At 40.9% G+C, this 20,899-nt stretch overlaps 1 protein-coding gene and 1 long non-coding RNA gene across 5 annotated transcripts in view; one reads left to right on the plus strand and one right to left on the minus strand.

Annotated features, from left to right (window-relative positions):
- Positions 1-10,501, minus strand: part of LOC145434137 (contactin-associated protein 1-like) — a 52,011-nt gene extending 41,510 nt beyond the window's left edge. For all 4 annotated transcript variants that reach the window (XM_080311450.1, XM_080311451.1, XM_080311449.1 and 1 more), the window contains exon 1: positions 10,209-10,501. In XM_080311450.1, the coding sequence (XP_080167576.1) occupies positions 10,209-10,424 (216 nt within the window). In that variant the 5' untranslated portion in view covers positions 10,425-10,501. The remainder of the gene's footprint in view (positions 1-10,208) is intronic.
- Positions 1-20,899, plus strand: part of LOC145434144 (uncharacterized) — a 376,188-nt gene that overhangs the window by 86,741 nt on the left and 268,548 nt on the right. The gene's annotated exons all lie outside the window — the stretch shown is intronic.

A 20,899-nucleotide genomic window follows, 5' to 3' on the forward strand; every position in this document is an offset into this window, starting at 1 on the left:
TATAAGTACTACTTCTATGTGGGGTATGAGACAATGTAGTGGGTGCCTTTCCCGCAAACTTGACGTGATAGAGAAAAACGGACGTCATTTTTGAATTCGGCACCCAGAAGTTAGTCGAAATCAATTGTCTGACCAAAGTCAACAAAAATTGTGTTTACCAGTGATTTCATTTGAATGTAATTTTTGCTGAATTTGCTGCGTCGTTGTCCGTGGCGCAAAGACCTTAACGGGCGATAAGCGTCACTCTAAACTTTTAATAATGATAATGATATGGCGGTCGATACCTCTTCATGGACAGCACAAGAAATTAAAGTCGCAGCCCCGTGTAGACGAGCCTTCATGGACATATGGCAATCCAGCTCTGGCCTGAAACTGGCAAGTGGAGGATTCTTTTTCGCTGCACAAGGCCAACCGCTCCCTACAAAGTACTATCGCAAAAGAATTCTGAACAAAAATCCTGACGGCAAATGCATCTCGTGTCTGGCTGTGGCGCACTTGCAGCCACCGAATACACATGGAGACAAAACAGGATCGGTCACCATATTCATCTTGAATCATGCAAACATTTTACCATCACCACTTCGACAAAATATTGGTATGTCTAGCTCCAGTGAGAGTAAACGACCAAATAAAAATTCTGTGGGATCTACCATAGTCATAACTGATCGCGAAATCAGGAGCAACCGTCCGGATACGATAATCAAACTGAAAAATAAAAGAATATGCTTATTCATTGAGCTTGATATTCAAAAGATCCCGGGAAACGTTCGATTCGACATGATCCAAAAGATCACGTTATTGGGCAGGGTTGATTGCACCACTGGACCAAACTACACGTATACTCGAAAATCATAGGATAATTTCTGTGATTTCAATTATTCATTTTCAATCATCTTCAACTCTGCAACCCTTGTCTATTCTTCATCTACTGCAATTCTATAATCTGACCTCTTCATGTAGCCTATAGCGTAGGAATAACAATTTGGCTGTATTACTGAAATTTAAAAGGTTTACTTCAATCTCGCCATTTTCCTTGGGGGCTGGCTGCTCATCGGATTAGTGTGTATTTACCAGTTTTATTGTGAATAAGGAATATAACAATCCATCAAATGCGCACTTTCAAAGTACGTATATATCAGTTGAGGAGAAAAATGCGTAGAAATATGCCAACCTATCGTTGTCACCCGACATATCACAGTCTTCGTTTTAGGGGTTTATACTTGCAATCAACCAATCATTGATTTTTGTCAATTCTATTGTTTATGAATAGAGGTGTTGCTAGATTAGAGTATTCGTGATCCGTAGTATTATGTATAGGCTTTAAATGAAACATATCTTTGAAAAACACGGTCATGGTGACATTTTGGCATATGTTGAATGGTGCGGCCCCCAAGCAATCAAAAGGTTTGGATCCTGCATGCGACCCAAATGGAGTTTGACACCCCTGGCCTAAACAATGAACTTCACCAATGAAGATTGAAGCTGGTAAATTAACCTGCATCTCAGCGAGAGATCCGTAAATCGCTAATCGTTTTATTCCAAATTCATTTTGATTTTCCTCAGCCTGATCGCTCCGATCACCGTACCTACTAGGCGAGAGATGTCCAGCCAGTGGCTCAAGGCAACGTTCTGAATGGCCCGAGAGTATTTTCCGAAGTAACATATATTACGAAGTTATGTAGTTCATGATGAACTTTCATTCCGAGAAAATGGAATATATTTTTGCTTTCTCTACTACTGAGTGAACACAACAGTTGAAGTTGAAGTTTATTTATTTCATCACAATGCAAATCGCTACGATTCACATTTTCCGCATTGCTGAGTCCACATCCGTTCCTCACAATCGCACTCGTGTTTGCAGACTCAACCAGTCCGCAATATTCCATTCTTTCTTACTTACTTCGTTGAGATACAGCTGATATCAAAGAAGTTGGCGAGGCAATATATACGCTGGGTACTAATTGCGATTTATATCCAACTTGACTACCGGCCGTTTTTGATGTTAATATAACTGTATAGGCATGTGCTCTTCACGTGGACAATCCTAATGGGCCGGATACAAGTTTGACGCCAGTCTACAGTAATGCTTTCCAGGTTTTCAGAAGCGGGCGTTGGATGGCGTAGAAATAACTAATACCCGTTATTTCAGTATTCATATCCAGAAAGTGGCGATAACTGTTCAGTGTTCATTAAAACAGGGTCGGGATCCTTTTTCCACCAAAGAGCCATATTGGCCCAATATTTTCAATTGTAACTCCCAACGAGCCATACATGTCCAAATTGTCCATCAACTGTTACGCCGCAATTGAAAATTCGTGACTTATTCGCTACTTACCAGACAAGAACATGGATAGCTATAGCGGTGTTTTGAATTTGAATTTGAATTTCTAATTGTGAATGGCACTTCCCACAGGCAGTTTATTTCTCGACGTAGATCAGGAAGACAACGTGTATTTGAAAACTGCATTGTCCTTCAGCCGTGGCTATGTCTGCTATTCTCTTTGATCAATCACGGTATCGTGCAATCCAATATTTCGAGGCGTGCGATGGCAGGTAGGTCGAATTCGCGCGTGGTGTTATAAATTTGGGTCTTTGGATACCCCACTGTCCTGACCTCTCAAAGAATGTTTATGCTACCACGAGAAAATGATGCCGTCATGAAAATTTACTAACAAGTTGCTGCAATATTGATAAATTGAGTAAAAAATCACAAATTTGTCAATCAGCCAGATCTTATACCCAAAAGAGCCATATATAGTTCTCGAGCCATAGGTTTCCGACCACTGATAGAAAGAAACAGCAAATGTCTAATATGTTTTGCGGGATATTCAGAGGTTAATGAGAGCCACAAGAAGGCTAGCTTGGAACCGTATTCGGCTCTAATTGCCGCGGTTTGGAATCTCTGTTCTAAACTCTAGAACAGTGGTTCCCAACCTGTGGTACGCGTACCACTAGTGGTACGTGAAGGTCTCCCAGGTGGTACGCGAGTAGATTCTGTTTTTTTCGACCGAAGAGAGTTATTAGTTCAGGTGAGGTTGATTTTGAGTTTTTTGAAGCCGTCGTCTCACGCTATTCCCCAGCTGCTGATTTTCCTTTATACGTGGGAATGCGAGCAAGGATTTTCATCCCTGATGACCATCAAGTCGAAGAAACGAAACCGACTTGTTGCGCCCATGCATGATTTTCGATGCGCTGTAAGGAGACGTATGCCACGTATCGACAAACTAGTGGGAAATAAACAAATGCAGCCATCGCATTAAATAAATTGACTTTGGTTGTGTGTTGTTATTTCATTATGTTGTTCATCTTTTGACTGGTGGGGAAAAAACAATTCCATACATCCCATCAACCCTGGCTAATAATACCTAGATCAGGGGTGTCAAACTCAAATTGCATCGCGGGCCGGATCGAAATCATCAAATCGCTCGCGGGCCGGACCAGTCAACGGATCCAAAATGTTGCCTCGTGCCAATGCTTCTCGCTGGAATACTTTATTATCAAGCATATATAGATAATACACGGATCGTAGGGGTTTCATTCTAGCGAGTCGCAACACCATTATTTGCGAGCAATGAAATTGGCGAAAAAACGATGTTTGTCCGGTTGAATACAATTAAGAGCCGCTGAAACAATGGCATTACCGGCGATAAAAAGTAAACATATTTCAGTGTTCCCTTTGCTTTAGTCCAGGGGAGGCCAACCTGCGGCCGTAAGAGGGAATTTATGCGGCCGTAGACACGCAATTTAATTAGTATGTGTTGGCGGCCGTCGACATGCAATTCGAATTAAGAATTGACTCCCGATTTCTGGAAAGATTTAAATTAATCTTGAATTTTTCTTCGCGCTGCGCGCGATTCAATGCGACTTCATTTTTCGATTTTAATATAGTAGCACCCTTTGCAATTAGAGCCCCACAATGCAGATGCGAACATCAGTAGAAAATGCTGCGCCTCACATGGGTATATCAGCTCGGAATCGTGTGCTCCTCACTATACTAACAGTCCTGATGGGAGGTCAAGAAATAACAGCATGCTACAAAGTGACTAATTCCAATTGGCCCACACGAAGATGCAGCATAATTTATAACTTGCTTTAAATTTTTGAAAACACCCCCACATCAACTCTATACCAGTGAATCTGATCACACGGGATGAGAAATATCAATGTTTGATGGTAATATGTAAAACTACTAATATCAATGACGAAATTCATTGGCACTTCCTTCCTTAACATTACCAGTGACCACTCGCGATTCGGATGAGCATAGTAAGCCTATCATTAAATAGATCAGTCCGGAGTTCACCGGAAATGAACATAGACACTTGAACCTGGGTATTTGGCGTCCAGCTCGTTCATCACGACTATGCCCTGGAATGCGGCCGTAGGCTACACGAGTAGTCGAAATGCGGCCGTGAATGGCAAAAAGGTTGGCCACCCCTGCTTTAGTCATAATCTGGCGTTATCCCTGCGTATGCGTTGTGATGAATACAAGATATTTCACTGCCAACGCGGACGTTGTAATTTGGTTTATTACTGTGGATGTGATGGATAATATAATCTTTTTTCAATGTACTCAGAATTGCTATGCGGACCGGATAAAATCGTCTGGCGGGCCGGATCCGGCCAACGGGCCGTATGTTTGACATCCCTGGCCTGGTTTAATAGAATGTGTTAATACACCTCGCATAGGTCAAATACGTGAGTATGACGTCATAAATGATAGAAACGCGCGTAACTTATATAGGTGGTACGCGAGCACTGCATAAAACCTCAAAATGGTACGTGGGTGGAAAAAGGCTGGGAACCACTGCTCTAGAATCTAGATCAGTGGCTCCCAACCGGTGGGGAATTCCCCGCTGGTGGGGAATTCAATGGTTTCTCAGGGTTAGTTCGGATATCAATAATTTTCACTATCCGGATAACGGATATATCCGGATATTTTGGAATTTATCTAACCGGTTAACCGGATAATAACTGCTAAGTGAGACAATCGATTTCATTAGGTCTGCATGTAAAACGGATCGCAAAATCATTACACAGTGTTATTGTAGAGTACCTACCTACGCGCGCAGTATGAGCGAATACGAGAAAAACCACGCAAATTTAATGTTCACTGCTTCTGCAATGCCCTCTTTATAAAGCACAGATGCATCAATTGTGGGATCCTGTAGCCGGGACCGGAATTTTGTAACAAAGAGTCCACGTTCATTGAATGCTTTTTCAGCTTCCACATAAGTGGGCTGAATAGAAAGCAGCGCTTCGTAGAGAGTCAAAAGGTTGGCAGATCGTACGCCGGAAACTTCAACGGCTTTGCATCCTTTTGACCATCCTTGTGTTTAGGTTTAGAGTACTAGAAGGACGACTAGCTGATACTGGAATTGATGCCGACATCATACCTCGCTCTAATTCACGTGATCAGGCACGCAGCCAGCCGAAAATGTAGGGGGACTGAAATAAAATCAGGGGGTTTCGATTTTTTTTTTTCGAATTAATCATCAGCGGAAATCAATTACGCTTGCACGCACGCACATTTTTGCGAACATTCGATGTCATTCAGTTTCGCGGTGTCACTCTCAGAATCACTAATTAGAATACACTTAACGGCATATCGTCAACAAGCCATCGAGAGATAGGAGCCAATGCGTGCTGGGTCCGAGATGGTTAGGCCAGCGATTATATCGTTCGTAGGCCTATTGCAGATGCGATTGTGCAGGTCAACGATAATGTCGTGAGCACCAAGCCAATGAAGATGCGATTGTGCAGGCCAGCGATGGAATAGTGTGTACACTGCACATTAGGGCTGTTCAAAAATAACTTTTTTTTCCTGATTCCAGCCATTCACTGATTAAATTGTCAGGTTGCCATAACAAAGGCTGCACACCAAATTTGGTTCAATTCTAACAAGTATAGGGCTCCGCGGATCCAATTAAAATTTTTAATTTATACAGGAAAATTGAAAAAAAAAATTTTTCAAATTTTGCTGTCAACCCCATGAAATTGTTGAGCTGTCTTCAGAGACGATGCAAAAAAAATTTGACTCAATTCGGACTAGTAGAAACGGAGTTATTCGAGTTTTTCGTTGATAATTCTCGGATTATCCCCAAATTAAGGATAATTGGAGAATTATCAACGAAAAACTCCAATAACTCCACTTCTACTAGTCCGAATTGAGTCAATTTTTTTTTTGCATCGTCTCTGAAGACAGATCAACAATTTCATGGGGTTGACAGAAAAATTTGAAAATTTTTTTTTTTCAATTTTCCTGTATAAATTAAAAATTTTAATTGGATCCGCGGAGCCCTATACTTGTTAGAATTGAACCAAATTTGGTGTGCAGCCTTTGTTGTGGCAACCTGACAATTTAAGCACTGAATGGCTGGAATCCGGAAAAAAAAGTTATTTTTGAACAGCCCTACTGCACATGGCCTATTGCAGATGCGATTCTTCAATCCAGTGGAACTATCGGCTTGTTGAAGACGCGATAAATCAGGCCAGAGACGATAGCCGAGCGCGTGGCAATCAATGACCTAATTTAACGATCTTCTCAGCAGGAGATCGCGTCACATTACATTGTGCAATGTGTACGGACGCATTTCGCTAATTGGCAACACGCTTCTCGTTAATCGGCCGTGCCAACACTGAATACGACTTATTGAAGCTTACTAAAACGTGTAAAATGCATTACCAACGATTCTTTTTTATCCGGTTAACCGGCAGAAAATAATCCGGATATCAGATAGTGAAAATACCTGCGGTTAACCGGTTAACCGGTTAACCGTTATCGGGATAATCCAACCCTAGGTTTCTGGTTGGGAATAGTCGCATTTGGTAAACATTATATACAGGATAGTCTACATCAGGGGGGTCAAACTCAAATTGCGTCGCGGGCCGAATTCAAGGCTTCAAATCACCTCCGGGCCGGACTAGTCAATTGATTCCAAAATGTTACCTCCTGCCCTTGTTTTTCACTTGAATAGTTTATTATTAGGCATATATGGATAATGCACGGCTCATAGGGGTTTTATTCTAGCAAGTCGCAACACGTTAATTCGCGAACAATGGAATTAGCAAAAATATGATGATTGTCCGGTTGAATACAGTTAAAAACCGATAAGACAGTGGCGCTAACGATTATATAAGTTTGCATATTTTTATGTTTCCCTTGTTGTAGTCGTAATATGGTGGTATCCCAGCGTATGCTCTGCGAGAAATACAATAAATACAATATATTCAACTGTAAACGTGGACGTTGTAATTTGGATTATTATTATTAAATCGCAAATCGGTTTCTCTAAGTCCGGGGACCTATCTGGTGGGAAGTGACACAGCAGTGTGATCAGAGATATTTGAATGATATATAGACGTTTTCGCTTCTGTGAATAACTACATTCTGGTCCATTTTACCATAAAACTCTGAACTCAGTGTGCACTTTTTGCCTTCTAGAATTAGAGAGAGTGGAACCTCAACACGGTAGTCGGATGGTTATTATGTGGCCTGTGAACATCCAGAGCATGCTCGGCATCTGCTGTCTTGGTGGAATATTCAATGAAAGTATTTCATGCAAAAAATCTCAACATTTGTTACAAATGTGCTCGATAATATACGGATTTTTAATCTACTCAGAATTTTTTCGCGGGCCGGATTAAATCGTCTGGCGGGTCGGATGTGGCCCGCGGGCCGTATGTTTGACACCCATGGTCTACATATTTACAGAGACACGTGCGCGATTACCGTTACCAGCTAAGTGCTCTGGAATTCATACACCGAAAACTATATTGCGTGTTGTTCACAAAAACGTATTTTTAACTCTTGATAACCTATGATGGCGTCACAAACGCATCCAGCACGACCAGTATGACGTGTAATAACGCTTTCGCTAAATTTTGAGGGTTACATGTATCGGTTCACAATAGGTTTTATATGTTGCAGTTATAGGCGATTGTCTTGCATACTGATGTGATTGTGTGCCTTGTGTACTCAAACAACACAATTGCTGCTCCGTAATGACAAAATTTGAAAGGAAATTCGACGATAGTTTTGGGTGGTGGGGAATGAAGACTTGGAATAAATCTGAAGTGGGTAATGAAGACAAAAAGGTTGGGAACCACTCATCTAGATAAAGGTTATACTATTAGGGAAGTATTGAGACAACAATGGATGAATACGACCGGTAATAACTGTGCTTAATTTATGATTCTTCATTGGCTTATATATTTGCGTCTCCTGCATGATTTCTAGATGCATGACCTCGGAATTATTATATCAGATTTGTATACCTATTACCTAATAACTTTAAATGTCTCGCGAGTCTGAAATTGACTAAAACTGTGAATGGCTTTGTCAGTACGAAATATATGAGGTTGTGATGTGTTCCTCTTGAGAAAAACTTGCACAGACACGGGGAGATTTTCAAATGTGTGTATTGGATAGAGATGGTGTGAACCTCTGAAAGGTTCAGGTTCGTGTGAACGCGAACCTTTTTGAAAGGTTCTGTGTGAACGCGAACGTGAACCTCATGACGTCACGTGACGTCATATTGCTAATTTTAACCCTATATTTCAATGAAGTGATAGCCTATATTGATGGACTGTAGACTATATATAGGGCTCTTCAAAAATGACTTTTTTTTTCTCAAATCGTACTGGCGACTTGATAAAATTGTTAGGTCACCTAATTTAAGCCTACACGCAAAATTTGGTTCAATTCCAGCCAGTAACCGCTTTGCTACAGAAGAAAGTTTCTATTTATTATATAAAAATAAATAATAAAAATTTGAAAATTTTCTGTTCACCCCATGAAAGTGTTAGCGGTCTATAGAAACGATTCTCACCAAATTTGTTTCAATTCCAACCAGTGGAAGCGAAGTTATTGCCGTCGAAAAATTTGGATTTGAATAAAATAGTATTTACGGTGACCGATTCTTTGTTTGTTTATTTATTATAGCTGTGCTCACCGTAAATACTATTTTATTCAAATCAAAATTTTTCGGCAATAATATCCCCGCTTCCACTGGTTGGAATTGAACCAAATTTGGTGAGCATCATTTCTATAGACAGCCTAACACGTTCATGGGGTGAACAGAAAATTTTCAAATATTTTATCATTTATTTTTATATAATAAATCGAAACTTTCTTCTCCTGTAGCAAATTGGTTACTGGCTGGAATTGAACCAAATTTTGTGTGTAGGCTTAAATTAGGTAACTTAACAATTTTATCAAGTAGCCAGTACGATTTGAGAATAAAACTCATTTTTGAAGAGCCCTACTGTACACGATACTTAGCAATGCCACAATGCTGAAGTACATATTGACGTTTTAAACGTCGCCAAATGTATCAACTGATACAATCAAATGATAAAATAATCCCATAAAATCAATATCTTCCATCGCTTCGCCAACAATTTCGACAAGGATTTGCCATGGAATATAAGCTCACGCCTTAACGGTCTAGGCCAGACCGGACAATGTATTCGGCGTCTGAGTATTGATACAAGGATATTGAACGGAGCGTAAAACGGGTTTCTATACTTGCTACCGATGCTAACCCATTAACAAGTTATACAGCAGTAGCCAACACCTCAATCGCACGTATTTGGTTTTTATGATACAGTATACATATGAAGGCAAGATTGACCCCGTATACGCCAGCTAGATAGAAAACGATATCAACCTCATTCATTGGTGAAATTAGCATCATTTGCTGACTCCATGTAGTGTATTTGGCTCTTGATGTTGTGTGATTGCGGGTCAAGTTCATGCAGAGAGTCACTAAATATTCACAAACGGAAAGCTGGATATTTCGAGCAAACTTTTGCAACAAAGCAAGTTAAATTTTTGAGATTGTCCAGGTGCATGCTCGTTTAGTGTTGATTGTTTATGCTGCCAGCGCCATGCATAGAGTGGCCAGCAGTTAAAATGCAATAAATTTGAACCAAAGATGTTATAATGAGGTGAAAATTGCAATATTTGAAAAAGGTTCACAGTGCAGAACCTACCAAGGTTCTGTTGTGAACGCGAACCTCAAAATTTCCGAGGTTCACACACAGAACGCGAACGTGAACCTCACGTTCACACCATCCCTATTGGATACTATGTCATGTATTGGTAGCACTATTTAACAATTAATGGAAACATCAGTATGTCCAATTGTCCAGTCCACGACTACCTCGCCCATCAGACATGTTCGGCTGAGAGTTGACACACTTACTTTCAAACCCTTTGGTCCTGTCACGCCAATTTCACCCTTCGGCCCCACTTTACCGGGAGGTCCTTGATTCATCCGCTGGATGGGGGTGGATGGGGCTTTTTCACCGCTGTTGCAATTGCAAACGACATTGCACGTCTCCAATTTCTCTGCGTCGTCCTGTTGGGCCGAAACCATCACTAACAAATGCGCAACCAGAAATCTGAACACAGTTCTCATCTTTCTCGCGTTAGTGAACGTTAGGAACTGTAGCAACGCCTCAACAGAACGAGTATTGCATTGGCATACTGTTGAGCCTCGCTTTATACATATATCTGCCGGGATTAGTATTTTTTCATAAATCCTTATAAGGTATGGCATCGTACTCATAATTCACATAAATGCTATAAGGTGCGCTATGCGAATCTGCTGACTTTTCGCATGCGCCTACACGAAACAATCCATTCATCATCATTTTGCATTGTGCCAAAATAGGAGAGAGCTTTTTGCTGGTGGCAAGTATGATTTATAGACAATCGGAGGTTAATAAATTTAGACGATAGCGCAATTTCATGTCAAATCAATCACTAGGTTTAAAAATTTCCATGTAATTTTAGGAGTTACTTTGGTATCTATAGCTGAGTATAGCAAAATTATGTTAGTCAAAATGAACCCGACTGCATAGTTATCGCCTATGGCAATTTGCGACAATAACGATGGCAAAACAGTGTTTCAGCGTTTCACTCGCGACAGTGATACTAATCTATATTCATCAATGACTTTATAATTGATAAATCTAAATCATCAAAGTATTCTGTATAGCTTGGCTTCAAGAACATGGGAGACCTGTTATATATTCTATATCAGTATTTCTTAACTGGTCGGGGCTAAAGCGCTCAGGGGGAGATATAGGGGCGCTGGGCTCAGAAGGCGGTATGGGGACGCTGAAGAGAAATGGCATCGCAGTGGAGGGTGCACTAGGGACATATGATTATATAGTGGTAGAACAACTTATTCAAGTAAAAGTTTTGGACGTTCTTCCCACTATCCAGCTGGTGTTCGTTCGTCCACGTCATCATGGATGGCGAAATTGAACATCACAGATCGACCAAAATTGCTTGGGGGACCATATTCTGCCCGTCACCGGCAGTTTATGCAAAAGCATTATTGGCAGACAGACAGGTATTTATTGTTTCGTCAAACATAAAATTTGACTGGAGGCGACGATATGACCTATAAAGGCGTAGTTACTCGTCCCCTTCATGACAGTGAAGTAAAAGTGTATTAATTTTTTTTAATATATAACAATGCACAGTCTGCAATAGAGAAGATAATATAAACACAAATATATAACAAAGACAGTAGTCACGGTCATAGGCGCCGACTTTTATTTTTGCATGGGCTGGCAGCAGGCGCGTAGCCAGGGGGTGTCGAAATCCCCTCCTATTGAAACGCAAAACCCCGTCCTTTTGAAATGACCGTTCTGACGCTAATATTCAGTTGCAATTCAACAAGTCCTATTATCAGTGTTACGCGCGGGGCCGCGACGAATTAGCGAGATTCGTCTGTGCACGCATATCGCATCGCACAATGCAATGCAACACGACGCGATCTTCCGCCGAGACGATTGCTGGACTGAGCACTGAGCAGTAACACAGCGCGACAATTCTGGAACACGAAAGACAGACCAGCATTATGATTACAAACGCGCGCGGCCAATCAGTAATTATCCCTTTCCGCCAACACAATGGGGTTTTACTTAGTATTGAGTAGCTCGCATCGCGACAATTGGTTGCTGATTAAAACATCGATTTTGACTGCATTGCTGCATTTTCCGATTTACGTTCGCAAAGCATAATTGCATTAATATTATGGGCACTGGAATAAATTCCAACTAGCAGACACACACAATAAAACACAGTTCAACTTCGCGCTCCGAGAATATTTATCACAATAAGGGTTCTAAAATTATTTTAAACGCGGCTTGCGGCCCTCATCGATGCAAATAATGAACTTTAACTTTTAAAAGGTGAACGTATATTTGGTCGTCAAATCGCGATAGAAGATGGTTTTTCTCAGAGCTCGCGATTAAATCTACGTTTCTAAAACGATGAGGTCGAATTTGTACAGCTAATAATGATCGTTAGTTTGCTGAAATCAGCCTCAGTACGCTGTGCGAAATACATAATAGTGATCAATTTTATCGGACTGTACAATCGGCCGGCAACGTTGCGCTGATCAAGAAATTGCAGACATGCCGCGAACCTGCAATAATTACAATTACTGGGTGCGCTAGTCATACCTAAATACCCAGATTCGGCAATGGCAACGAGCACAATTTGTTCAGACGCGGGCTTAAGTTTTAATCAAAAAGATACCTGAACACAAACAATATTACACTCAGAGATTGGTACCGATTGGCGAACGTGTTTCTGCGGACGGTAGCAGGCCTCCATGCGAACGCGCTAAATCCGTGGTTCGTAACCTTGCCTCCAGCGCCCCCCAAGGGGCGATTTGGATTTTGAAGGGGGCGGAATCGCTCAGGGGGCGATATGGGGGGCGGTGGGCTCATGGGGGTGGTAAGGGGGCGCTGAAGCAAAATGGCTTCGCAGTAGATGGTGTAGTACAGCAAAACATACCAATAACGAGTTTTCAGAACAAATTAACATTCGACATAACTAGTCAAATCTCGAAATTTTTCGACGATGGTTGCTACATATGTTCTCTCAAAAATTACACTACAATTTTTGACGATTTATACCAGTTATTTACAATTTTTCGCACTGCGCGCGAATTACAGTTGACAAATTTTTGAATATTGGTTACCTTCCCCCACGAAAAAATACCCACTATTTATCGAAAATAGAAATTGGCATTTCGACGTCGGCCATTACCACGCCGCGATGCACGAAGACATATGAAGTTTCGGCCAATATGGGACTCCGAGAGTGTGCCAAAACATCATCAGTGAGAAAACCTTCGCTGAAAATAATTGCCCTCATGTTGACCCTAAATTTAGATATAAATATGTCTAATTGTCTATAGGTGCTTAAATAGCTCGTGCCAAATTATCAGGTATTGACAATCTGAACCCCTCAGGACAAATAACATCCATCAAAGAAAAATTACTTGCCATTGAAGAAATAACAATTTTAGTTTAGATACGTTTATGCGATTCCAGTATCTTTAAACTATATAGCCAGCGGATAGAAGGTCACAAAATAATAACACTCAACGAAGTAATTGTACTAACGGGTCTGCCTGAATATGCTTGATTATTAATTACGTGCCCTACATTTTCCAAGACAACAGCTCATTCAAAGCTACCGATGAATCCTGTTACGAGGGCTGAGAGGATAAAACAAATTATAGCGATATATATATCCAATCCATATGCAATTACCAATATTTTTGACCGATTCGTTCATCGATTATAAAAAGCTTTCGCGCCTAGGCGACCAGGCCACTTATAACTTTGTTCAACATAGAAATCACGCGACGCGGGGTCTTGGGGGAAGCCCCATAGAAGTTTGATCACCCTATCGGGGCCAAGGACCAACGTTTTTCGAGGGGGATGAGGAAGTGCTGTTACGACCCGTCCTCGTATCCATTGTTTTGATTACTGTCTGTGAAATATGGGTTGGGGGGCACTAGAACACGGAACGTTTGGAAAGGGGGCGCTGGAGGAAAAAAAGGTTAAGAACCACTGCGCTAAATCAAACCACCGACGATAGTTCACATGAGATAGCGAGGACCCATTTCGCATACAAATGATTCTCGCTAATTTGCAGCACGCGGCATCGATAATGCGAATTAGTGAATTGTCATTTCAAAAGGACGGGATTTCTAGTTATAAATGAGAAACTCCCTGGCTACGCACCTGGGGTTTTTATGCCGACAACGCGCTGGTTAATATCAGCTCGGGGCCTACGTAGGCCCCGATCAGCCAATCGAATTGGATCGTAAAATGGCGCGCTTTTATTTATCCACGTGTTATTGCAGTAAGAGCAATATGGGCGCATGCTGCGACGTTATCATACATATCCCGAAGGTTTGAAATTCGATCCGCGATATGGTTGCACGCGATAGAGTCCGTCCAGCAATAAAGTTTATTGGTACATAGAAGGTTCCCGTTCAAACTAATCGAATAAATTCAGAATTTGCGCCACCAAGAATCTCGTGTTGCATCAATTTTGACAACGTAATTCAACGCCGTGCACTGCACAATGCGCAATGCGCAGTATTAATAACAAATCAAGCACTGACAAGTGACACCGAGGGAATACGAGTGTATAAAGCAGACAAGAATTAGTAGACTACAGATGATAGCAAACGAGAAAGCGCGCATCTAATCAGTAATTCCTCGATTTGCATACAGCACAATGGGGTTCCAAGTCTGTCATCGCGACAATTGTTTGCTCATCATAACGACGTTTGAGCTGCATTGTTGCATTTCCCGATAAAAGTTGGCAAAGCCTTGTTAGAGTAATGAATATGCGCAGTTGCGCACTTTAGGCAGGAATGACTTTCAATTCGCAGGCAAACGAATATGGGCGCAAACACAATTTAATTTAGAGGAAAACGCGAATTCACTCGTCTGGTCGACAGAGAAGATGGTGTTAGTGTCGAAATCGACGTCGTAAACGAGGTTGCTTCGATTGTCTGATTACTAATCACGGATAACAATTTATTGGGGCGTTTTTAACACTAGTTAGCGTCGTCGCCAACGAAGCTGCGCATTCAATTATTCGCGCGCGTATCGGTTAATAGTAAATTGTTATCCTTTACGCGCTATCACGGACTAGCTAATTAACAGCGCTGATGATTTGAAATCCCAGACGGCGGGCGTTCAATCCTATTGTATGGGGTGGCCGCCACCCCGTAACTCGGCACCTATGGTCACGGTAGCATACTAGTTACAGCAGTGGTTCCCAACAGGGGTCCACGGATCCCTTGGAGTCTTGGAGAAAGCATTTGGGGATCCGTGATTACCTTAATGAATTTTCATTCCATTCCATTAACTTCATTTAAATGTACATGTGTCAAGCTCAAGCACGCGAGAATAAACTGTGCCACAATGCATTAAGATAAATTCATGCAGCTGCCTAAAGTTGTGTGCATTGACCTTACACTACAATACTACATCCACTAGGGATGGTGTGAACCTCTGAAAGGTTCGGGTTCGTGTAAACGCGAACCTTTTTGAAAGGTTCTGTGTGAACACGAACGTGAACCTCATGACGTCACGTGACGTCATATTGCTAATTCCAACCATATCTTTCAATGAAGTGATAGCCTATACTAATGTACACGATACCTAGTGACGACTCGGGCCACATAATACCACAATGCCGAAGTACATATTGGTGTTTTAAACGTCGCTGAGGGCGGAGATAATAAAGTTAGCTGATCCGGGAGAATGCTAATCGTGTGATTAAATACTGCTAATCGCGACGCATTAAGGTTAAGAGGGTTACGCGCGATGGTTAGTCGCGGTGTCCGGAGTTTTCAATCAAGTGGCGTTATCTGTTGCATCATAATGCGAAAATGCGTTATATATTGGCTGCTAGTTGGTGAATAAAACTAGAGATCCCACAATCGCCATAATGAAACAGTAGCCTGCTAACGACGATACTGCCACTGTAATAAGGTAGAATTATTATCATCGCGAAATGAAAGTCGTGTCCAATTCGTACGGTACAGCTAAGGAACGGATATCGCTTTGCAATGGCGGGTAGTCCTACATAATTCCTTGATTGTTTAGTGAAGCCATAACATAGGAGACAATCGGAACGGTCATTATCGGGAATAATTAGACGTAGGAATGGTACGCATGCAGTTTCTATAGATAACTAGAAATCTATAGTTGTTCCAGTTTGTTAAATCATGAGATTAACACTAACTTTATGCGCCGCGATCAACCGGTTTCCTTAATCCTGGGTTGATAAATCCCGACGAACGCGCTAATCGACTTTATTGCTAATCCAACTTTATCATCTTCGCCTTAAATGTATCAACTGAGGCAATTAAAGGATATAATACTCCCATAAAATCAATATTTTCCGTCGCTTTGCCAACAATTTCGACGAGGACTTACCAGGGAACATAAACTTACGCCTTAACGGTCGTGACCAGACCGGACAATGTATTCGGCGTCTGATTATCGCTACATTGATATTGAGCTGACTGTAAAACAGGTTTCTATACTTGCTACAAATATTACCCCATTAAGAAGTTATACACTATACAGCAGTTGCCAACACCTCAATCGCACGGATTTGGTTTTAATGATGCAGTAAAAATACGAAGTCAAGATTGACCCCGTACGCCTATGCTAGATTTTTTTCATCAGAAAACAATATCAATATCATTGATTGGTTCAACAAGCATCATTCGCTGACTACGTATTTTGCTCGTGATGTCTGTGATTGCGGCTCAAACTCACAACAGAGAGTCACTAAATATTCACAAGCGGAAACCTGGATATTTCGAGCAAACTTTTATAACAAAGCAAGTAAAACATTTGAGATTGTCAAGGTGCATGCTCGTTTAGTGTTGAATTTTAATGCTGCCAGCGCCGTGCATTGATTGACCCGCAGTTGAAATGCAATAAATATGAACCAAAGATGTTGTAATGACGTGAAAATTGTAATCTATGAAAAAGGTTCACAGTGTAGAACCTACCAAGGTTCTGTTGTGAACGCGAACCTCTAAATTTCCGAGGTTCACACACAGAACGCGAACGTGAACCTCACGTTCACACCATCCCTAACATCCACCACAACGCAAGTCGAATAGAATCAAATCATCAGGATTGGCTCGTCTATTGAGTACTAGAAAGCATGCGGTTTAGTTAAGAAAAGGCAACAACAGCCCTTACGTTCAATTCGTTTACGTTAAAACAGTTCGGCATGGCACCCTGGGTCACCTTTCTTAAATTTATGTAACTGAGAAAAACCGATTTGCTAATGGTGACTAAGTGCTAACAGTGTGAGGCGCAATTTTTTTTTTATTAATGTATTTCCCACATTTTCTAGTTTCTTTATTTTTGTACTATATCAATTGTTTATTCAATTTTATGCCGATGGTGTATTTGTATTTAGTTATTTCTTTCGTTCGATCTGTTGTTGTTGTTGTTGTTGTTATTTCTTTCTTTAACAACAACAACAATTTGACACAGTACAGTTGTTCAGTAGCATAATTATTACAATAGTCAATAGTATGTTATTGAGTTTCAGGCAAAATTTAGGCGGTGGTCCGTGTCTAAAGGGGTCCGTGACAACAAAAAGGTTGGGAACCACTGAGTTAAAGCTATAAGAAATCAATAAATAGAGGCATAATATATCAATCAACGGGCACAATAACCAAGTTATTCTTATTATTGTAATTAGCAAAAAGGTAATCCAGGTATTTATGGGTTTTTAATTCATGCTGAGGCAGTTCTTCGATATTGTCGGGTGCGCTATTCCAAATCTTTGGGCCCATATCTTCAATAGACTGTAGAGACTAGAGTTCATGTGATGAACACATAGAATATAGATGTTCAGATTATGATGATCTAGTTCTAGTGTTTGGGGTGCAGGTCTTCATAAAAACTATTCAGCACGCATATCCAAAATACAACGCATTTTCTGCGAATGAAAAATGCTGGGAGAAATCGCTTTTAAGAGTATGACACAAAGGTTCCGGAGGCTCCAGTTCATCGAATGGGTGCAAAACCAACAATTTTGTTCTGATGCTTCTGCCTGATGGCTTGGAAAATAAGCTTTAAATCTACCAAGGAGAGTGTGCAACTGTGAACATGAGAGCTCGTCACTTTATTTTATGTCGCTCCAACTTGTGTTCTGTGTTTTTTGTTCTTCAATTTCCCCTTTTTCGACTCGCGAGTAAATTAGAAGAGCAAAGGAATCTCGAACTTGAAAGTTCATAGCAGTTCAAGAACCATGATCTCGCGACCCGAACCTCACACATCATAGATAATGCAATTTTATTATTAGTATGCTCTGTTATTACGGGAGTGTGGCACAGAGATCGCGTAGACATCGAAGGTTTTAGCCAACCGGCGACGGTCATTTTTCGCCAAGGTTTTGTGCCACCAATCTTTTTGGCTCCGCACTTGGCCCAGCCGTATGTTAGACACAACTTCATGTATTCATGTGTACCGTCGCGGAATGGGTTTGCGTCGAAATAGCTTTGTCTCATAGTCCCGCACCCGCTCGTTGCACACCCGTACACAAAAGCATGTGAACGGTGTCCGACTGTTGTCGTGACTGCAGTGTTTAACCAACTGCGCCACCCGCTTCCCCAGTCAGTAATGCGCTGTAAAATCACAGCTGGAAAATTAAAGCTGTATGAATAGCTTTGCATCAATATACAACTGTAATGGCATCTCAGTATCAGCAACTGGCAAATATTATATAGTCATGACTCATAACAAGCTTCATAGGCACATATCCTCCTGAATTAACATTGTATGTTGAGCGCCGGTACCGTACGCCTGTACTTAACGTAACTAAACCGCCCCGGCGTGTAAGACATCTTCCTAATCGCGTCGAGCAAGTGCAAGTGAAGATATCGCGCCATAAAGTTTGTCAACGGGTAAAGAAACGATGACGTGCAGCCGCGACAGATGGAGCGTGAAGGTCCTGTGGAAATTTCAATAAATTGCAGCTTCGTTACGGTGGCGTTCTGAAGAAAATGGCTGCGACCAAATTTTTTTTTTTCGTTTCGCCCTTCAATTTGCGACCACGTCATTTTTAAAGTGCAGTGTCCCTTTAAAGGGAGAAAATTTGTTGCAAATGTATGTAATGATGGTAATGACAGTGTTGGGATGACTCGAGTCATGACTTGACTCGAGTCACCTTTTTCGTATGACTTGACTTGACTCGAGTCACTTTGCGAAAATGACTTGACTTGACTTGACTCGGCGCTTCAGAAATGCGGATTGACTCGTGACTCGGAGCAAAATTTACGAGTCAATTTCAAGTCAATTTCAAGTCATTAAGTAAAAAGTGGCGATTAAATCACGCTGTCTTATGTACGTTCAGGTGGTTCGCGAATCGCGATACGCATGTGTCACTTGTGAGAGCAACCAGTCATTCACTGATTGTACGTTCCATTGATACTGCATTGCTACATCATAAATAAATTGACCGCAAACGAAACGACCACAGCTTACGTTGTCTTAGTAGCAGTAGATAAATCTAATAGCAACGTATCTTTGTTCCTTAGACGGCTCAGTGCTTGCTGCTTACATTGCGCAGTACTCACCTTTACCAATATGATTTGAAGCGAACGAATATAGTTTATTCATTTATATTCTCACTGACGTGTAGATGGGTAGTGTATTGTACCACATCAATTTGTTCAACTTCTCGATGCTTCGTATTCGATCCTCTGTATTGGCTGGTTATATAACAGACCGTAATAGCATGTTGCTTAACACTAATTATTTTATTAGCAGTTCTGCGTATGCGTGAGCGATACAGCACCTTTTTGCATGTACATTGTATATTTAACGTTATATTCGTTATTTGATTCAAGATAAATGTCCAATTAATCTGTCCTTCACCCAGTTAGCAAAATGTAATGATTTTGATTCATCACTCATACTTCGAAAACTCAATTTGACTTGAATCATGACTTGACTCGTGACTTGACTTGACTTGACTCGACTTGGCTCGAGTCACCTCGAAAAAACGAGTGACTTGACTTGACTCGAGTCACCTTTGAAAATCGATTGACTTGACTTGACTCGAGTCAAAATGTGCAATGACTCGAGATGACTCGTGACTCGAAGGTAGTGACTTGATCCCAACACTGGGTAATGAGTAGGGCCATTTTTATATGACCTTAAAAAATCAATAATACGACTTTATTTTTTGCAAAATATGACTTTATATGACTTTATGTGAAAATCGCGTATTTTTACATGCGAACAACGTCACTCACGGAATTAAAGAGTAGAACATACGCAACATAACAGTAATACACATCCATTTGTATTTTACACCACTGTTGTAGTACAGTTTCATGTAGTGTGGAATGTTAGAGTCTCTGAAGTTACAATTTGGACGTAAAATGGGCGCTCCACAGACGCTGATGTGACTTGTCATTTCTGCAGATTTGCATACAGCGCTGGTGAAATGTCTTGTCTTTGCAACTCCATAATTTGTATCACATCGCTTTCGTTCAATCGCTTCTTAATGTAATTTCTGAGCTCAAGCGAATCTTTCCCGAAATTAAGGGCATTTAGATCAGCATGAGCCTCTTTGATGGTGTACGTACAACTTTCCATTTTGAGTATTAGGTTTGAAATATTTTTATGGTGGAGGCATATTTTTGTTAACTGACTAGTCAACTTTGGATCGTTGGCTGAATTTTTGGCGCTCTTCACAATGACTCCTTGTCTGCTTCACATTCCTTGCGAAGGTCTCTCGGCATCATATTGTGCAATCATTCACCGCTTAAATTGGTATTTTTCTATTTAAATTATACAACGATATGACTTTATAACTCAAAAATATGACTATATAACTTAAAAAGCTGATTTATGACCTAACCAGGTAAATATGACTTTATATGACTTTATAACTTTCTTAATATACCTCATAGGGATGCGGTTTTTGCGTTAGAATTGATTTCACGACTTACTGATGCACAGAAAAAAATATGACTTTAATGACTTTAAATGGCCCTGGTAATGAGTCTGTAAA

The sequence above is a fragment of the Botryllus schlosseri genome, chromosome 2, assembly GCF_051294905.1.
Source record: "Botryllus schlosseri isolate E-star chromosome 2, Bs_hap1, whole genome shotgun sequence".
NCBI classification, from domain to species: domain Eukaryota; kingdom Metazoa; phylum Chordata; class Ascidiacea; order Stolidobranchia; family Styelidae; genus Botryllus; species Botryllus schlosseri.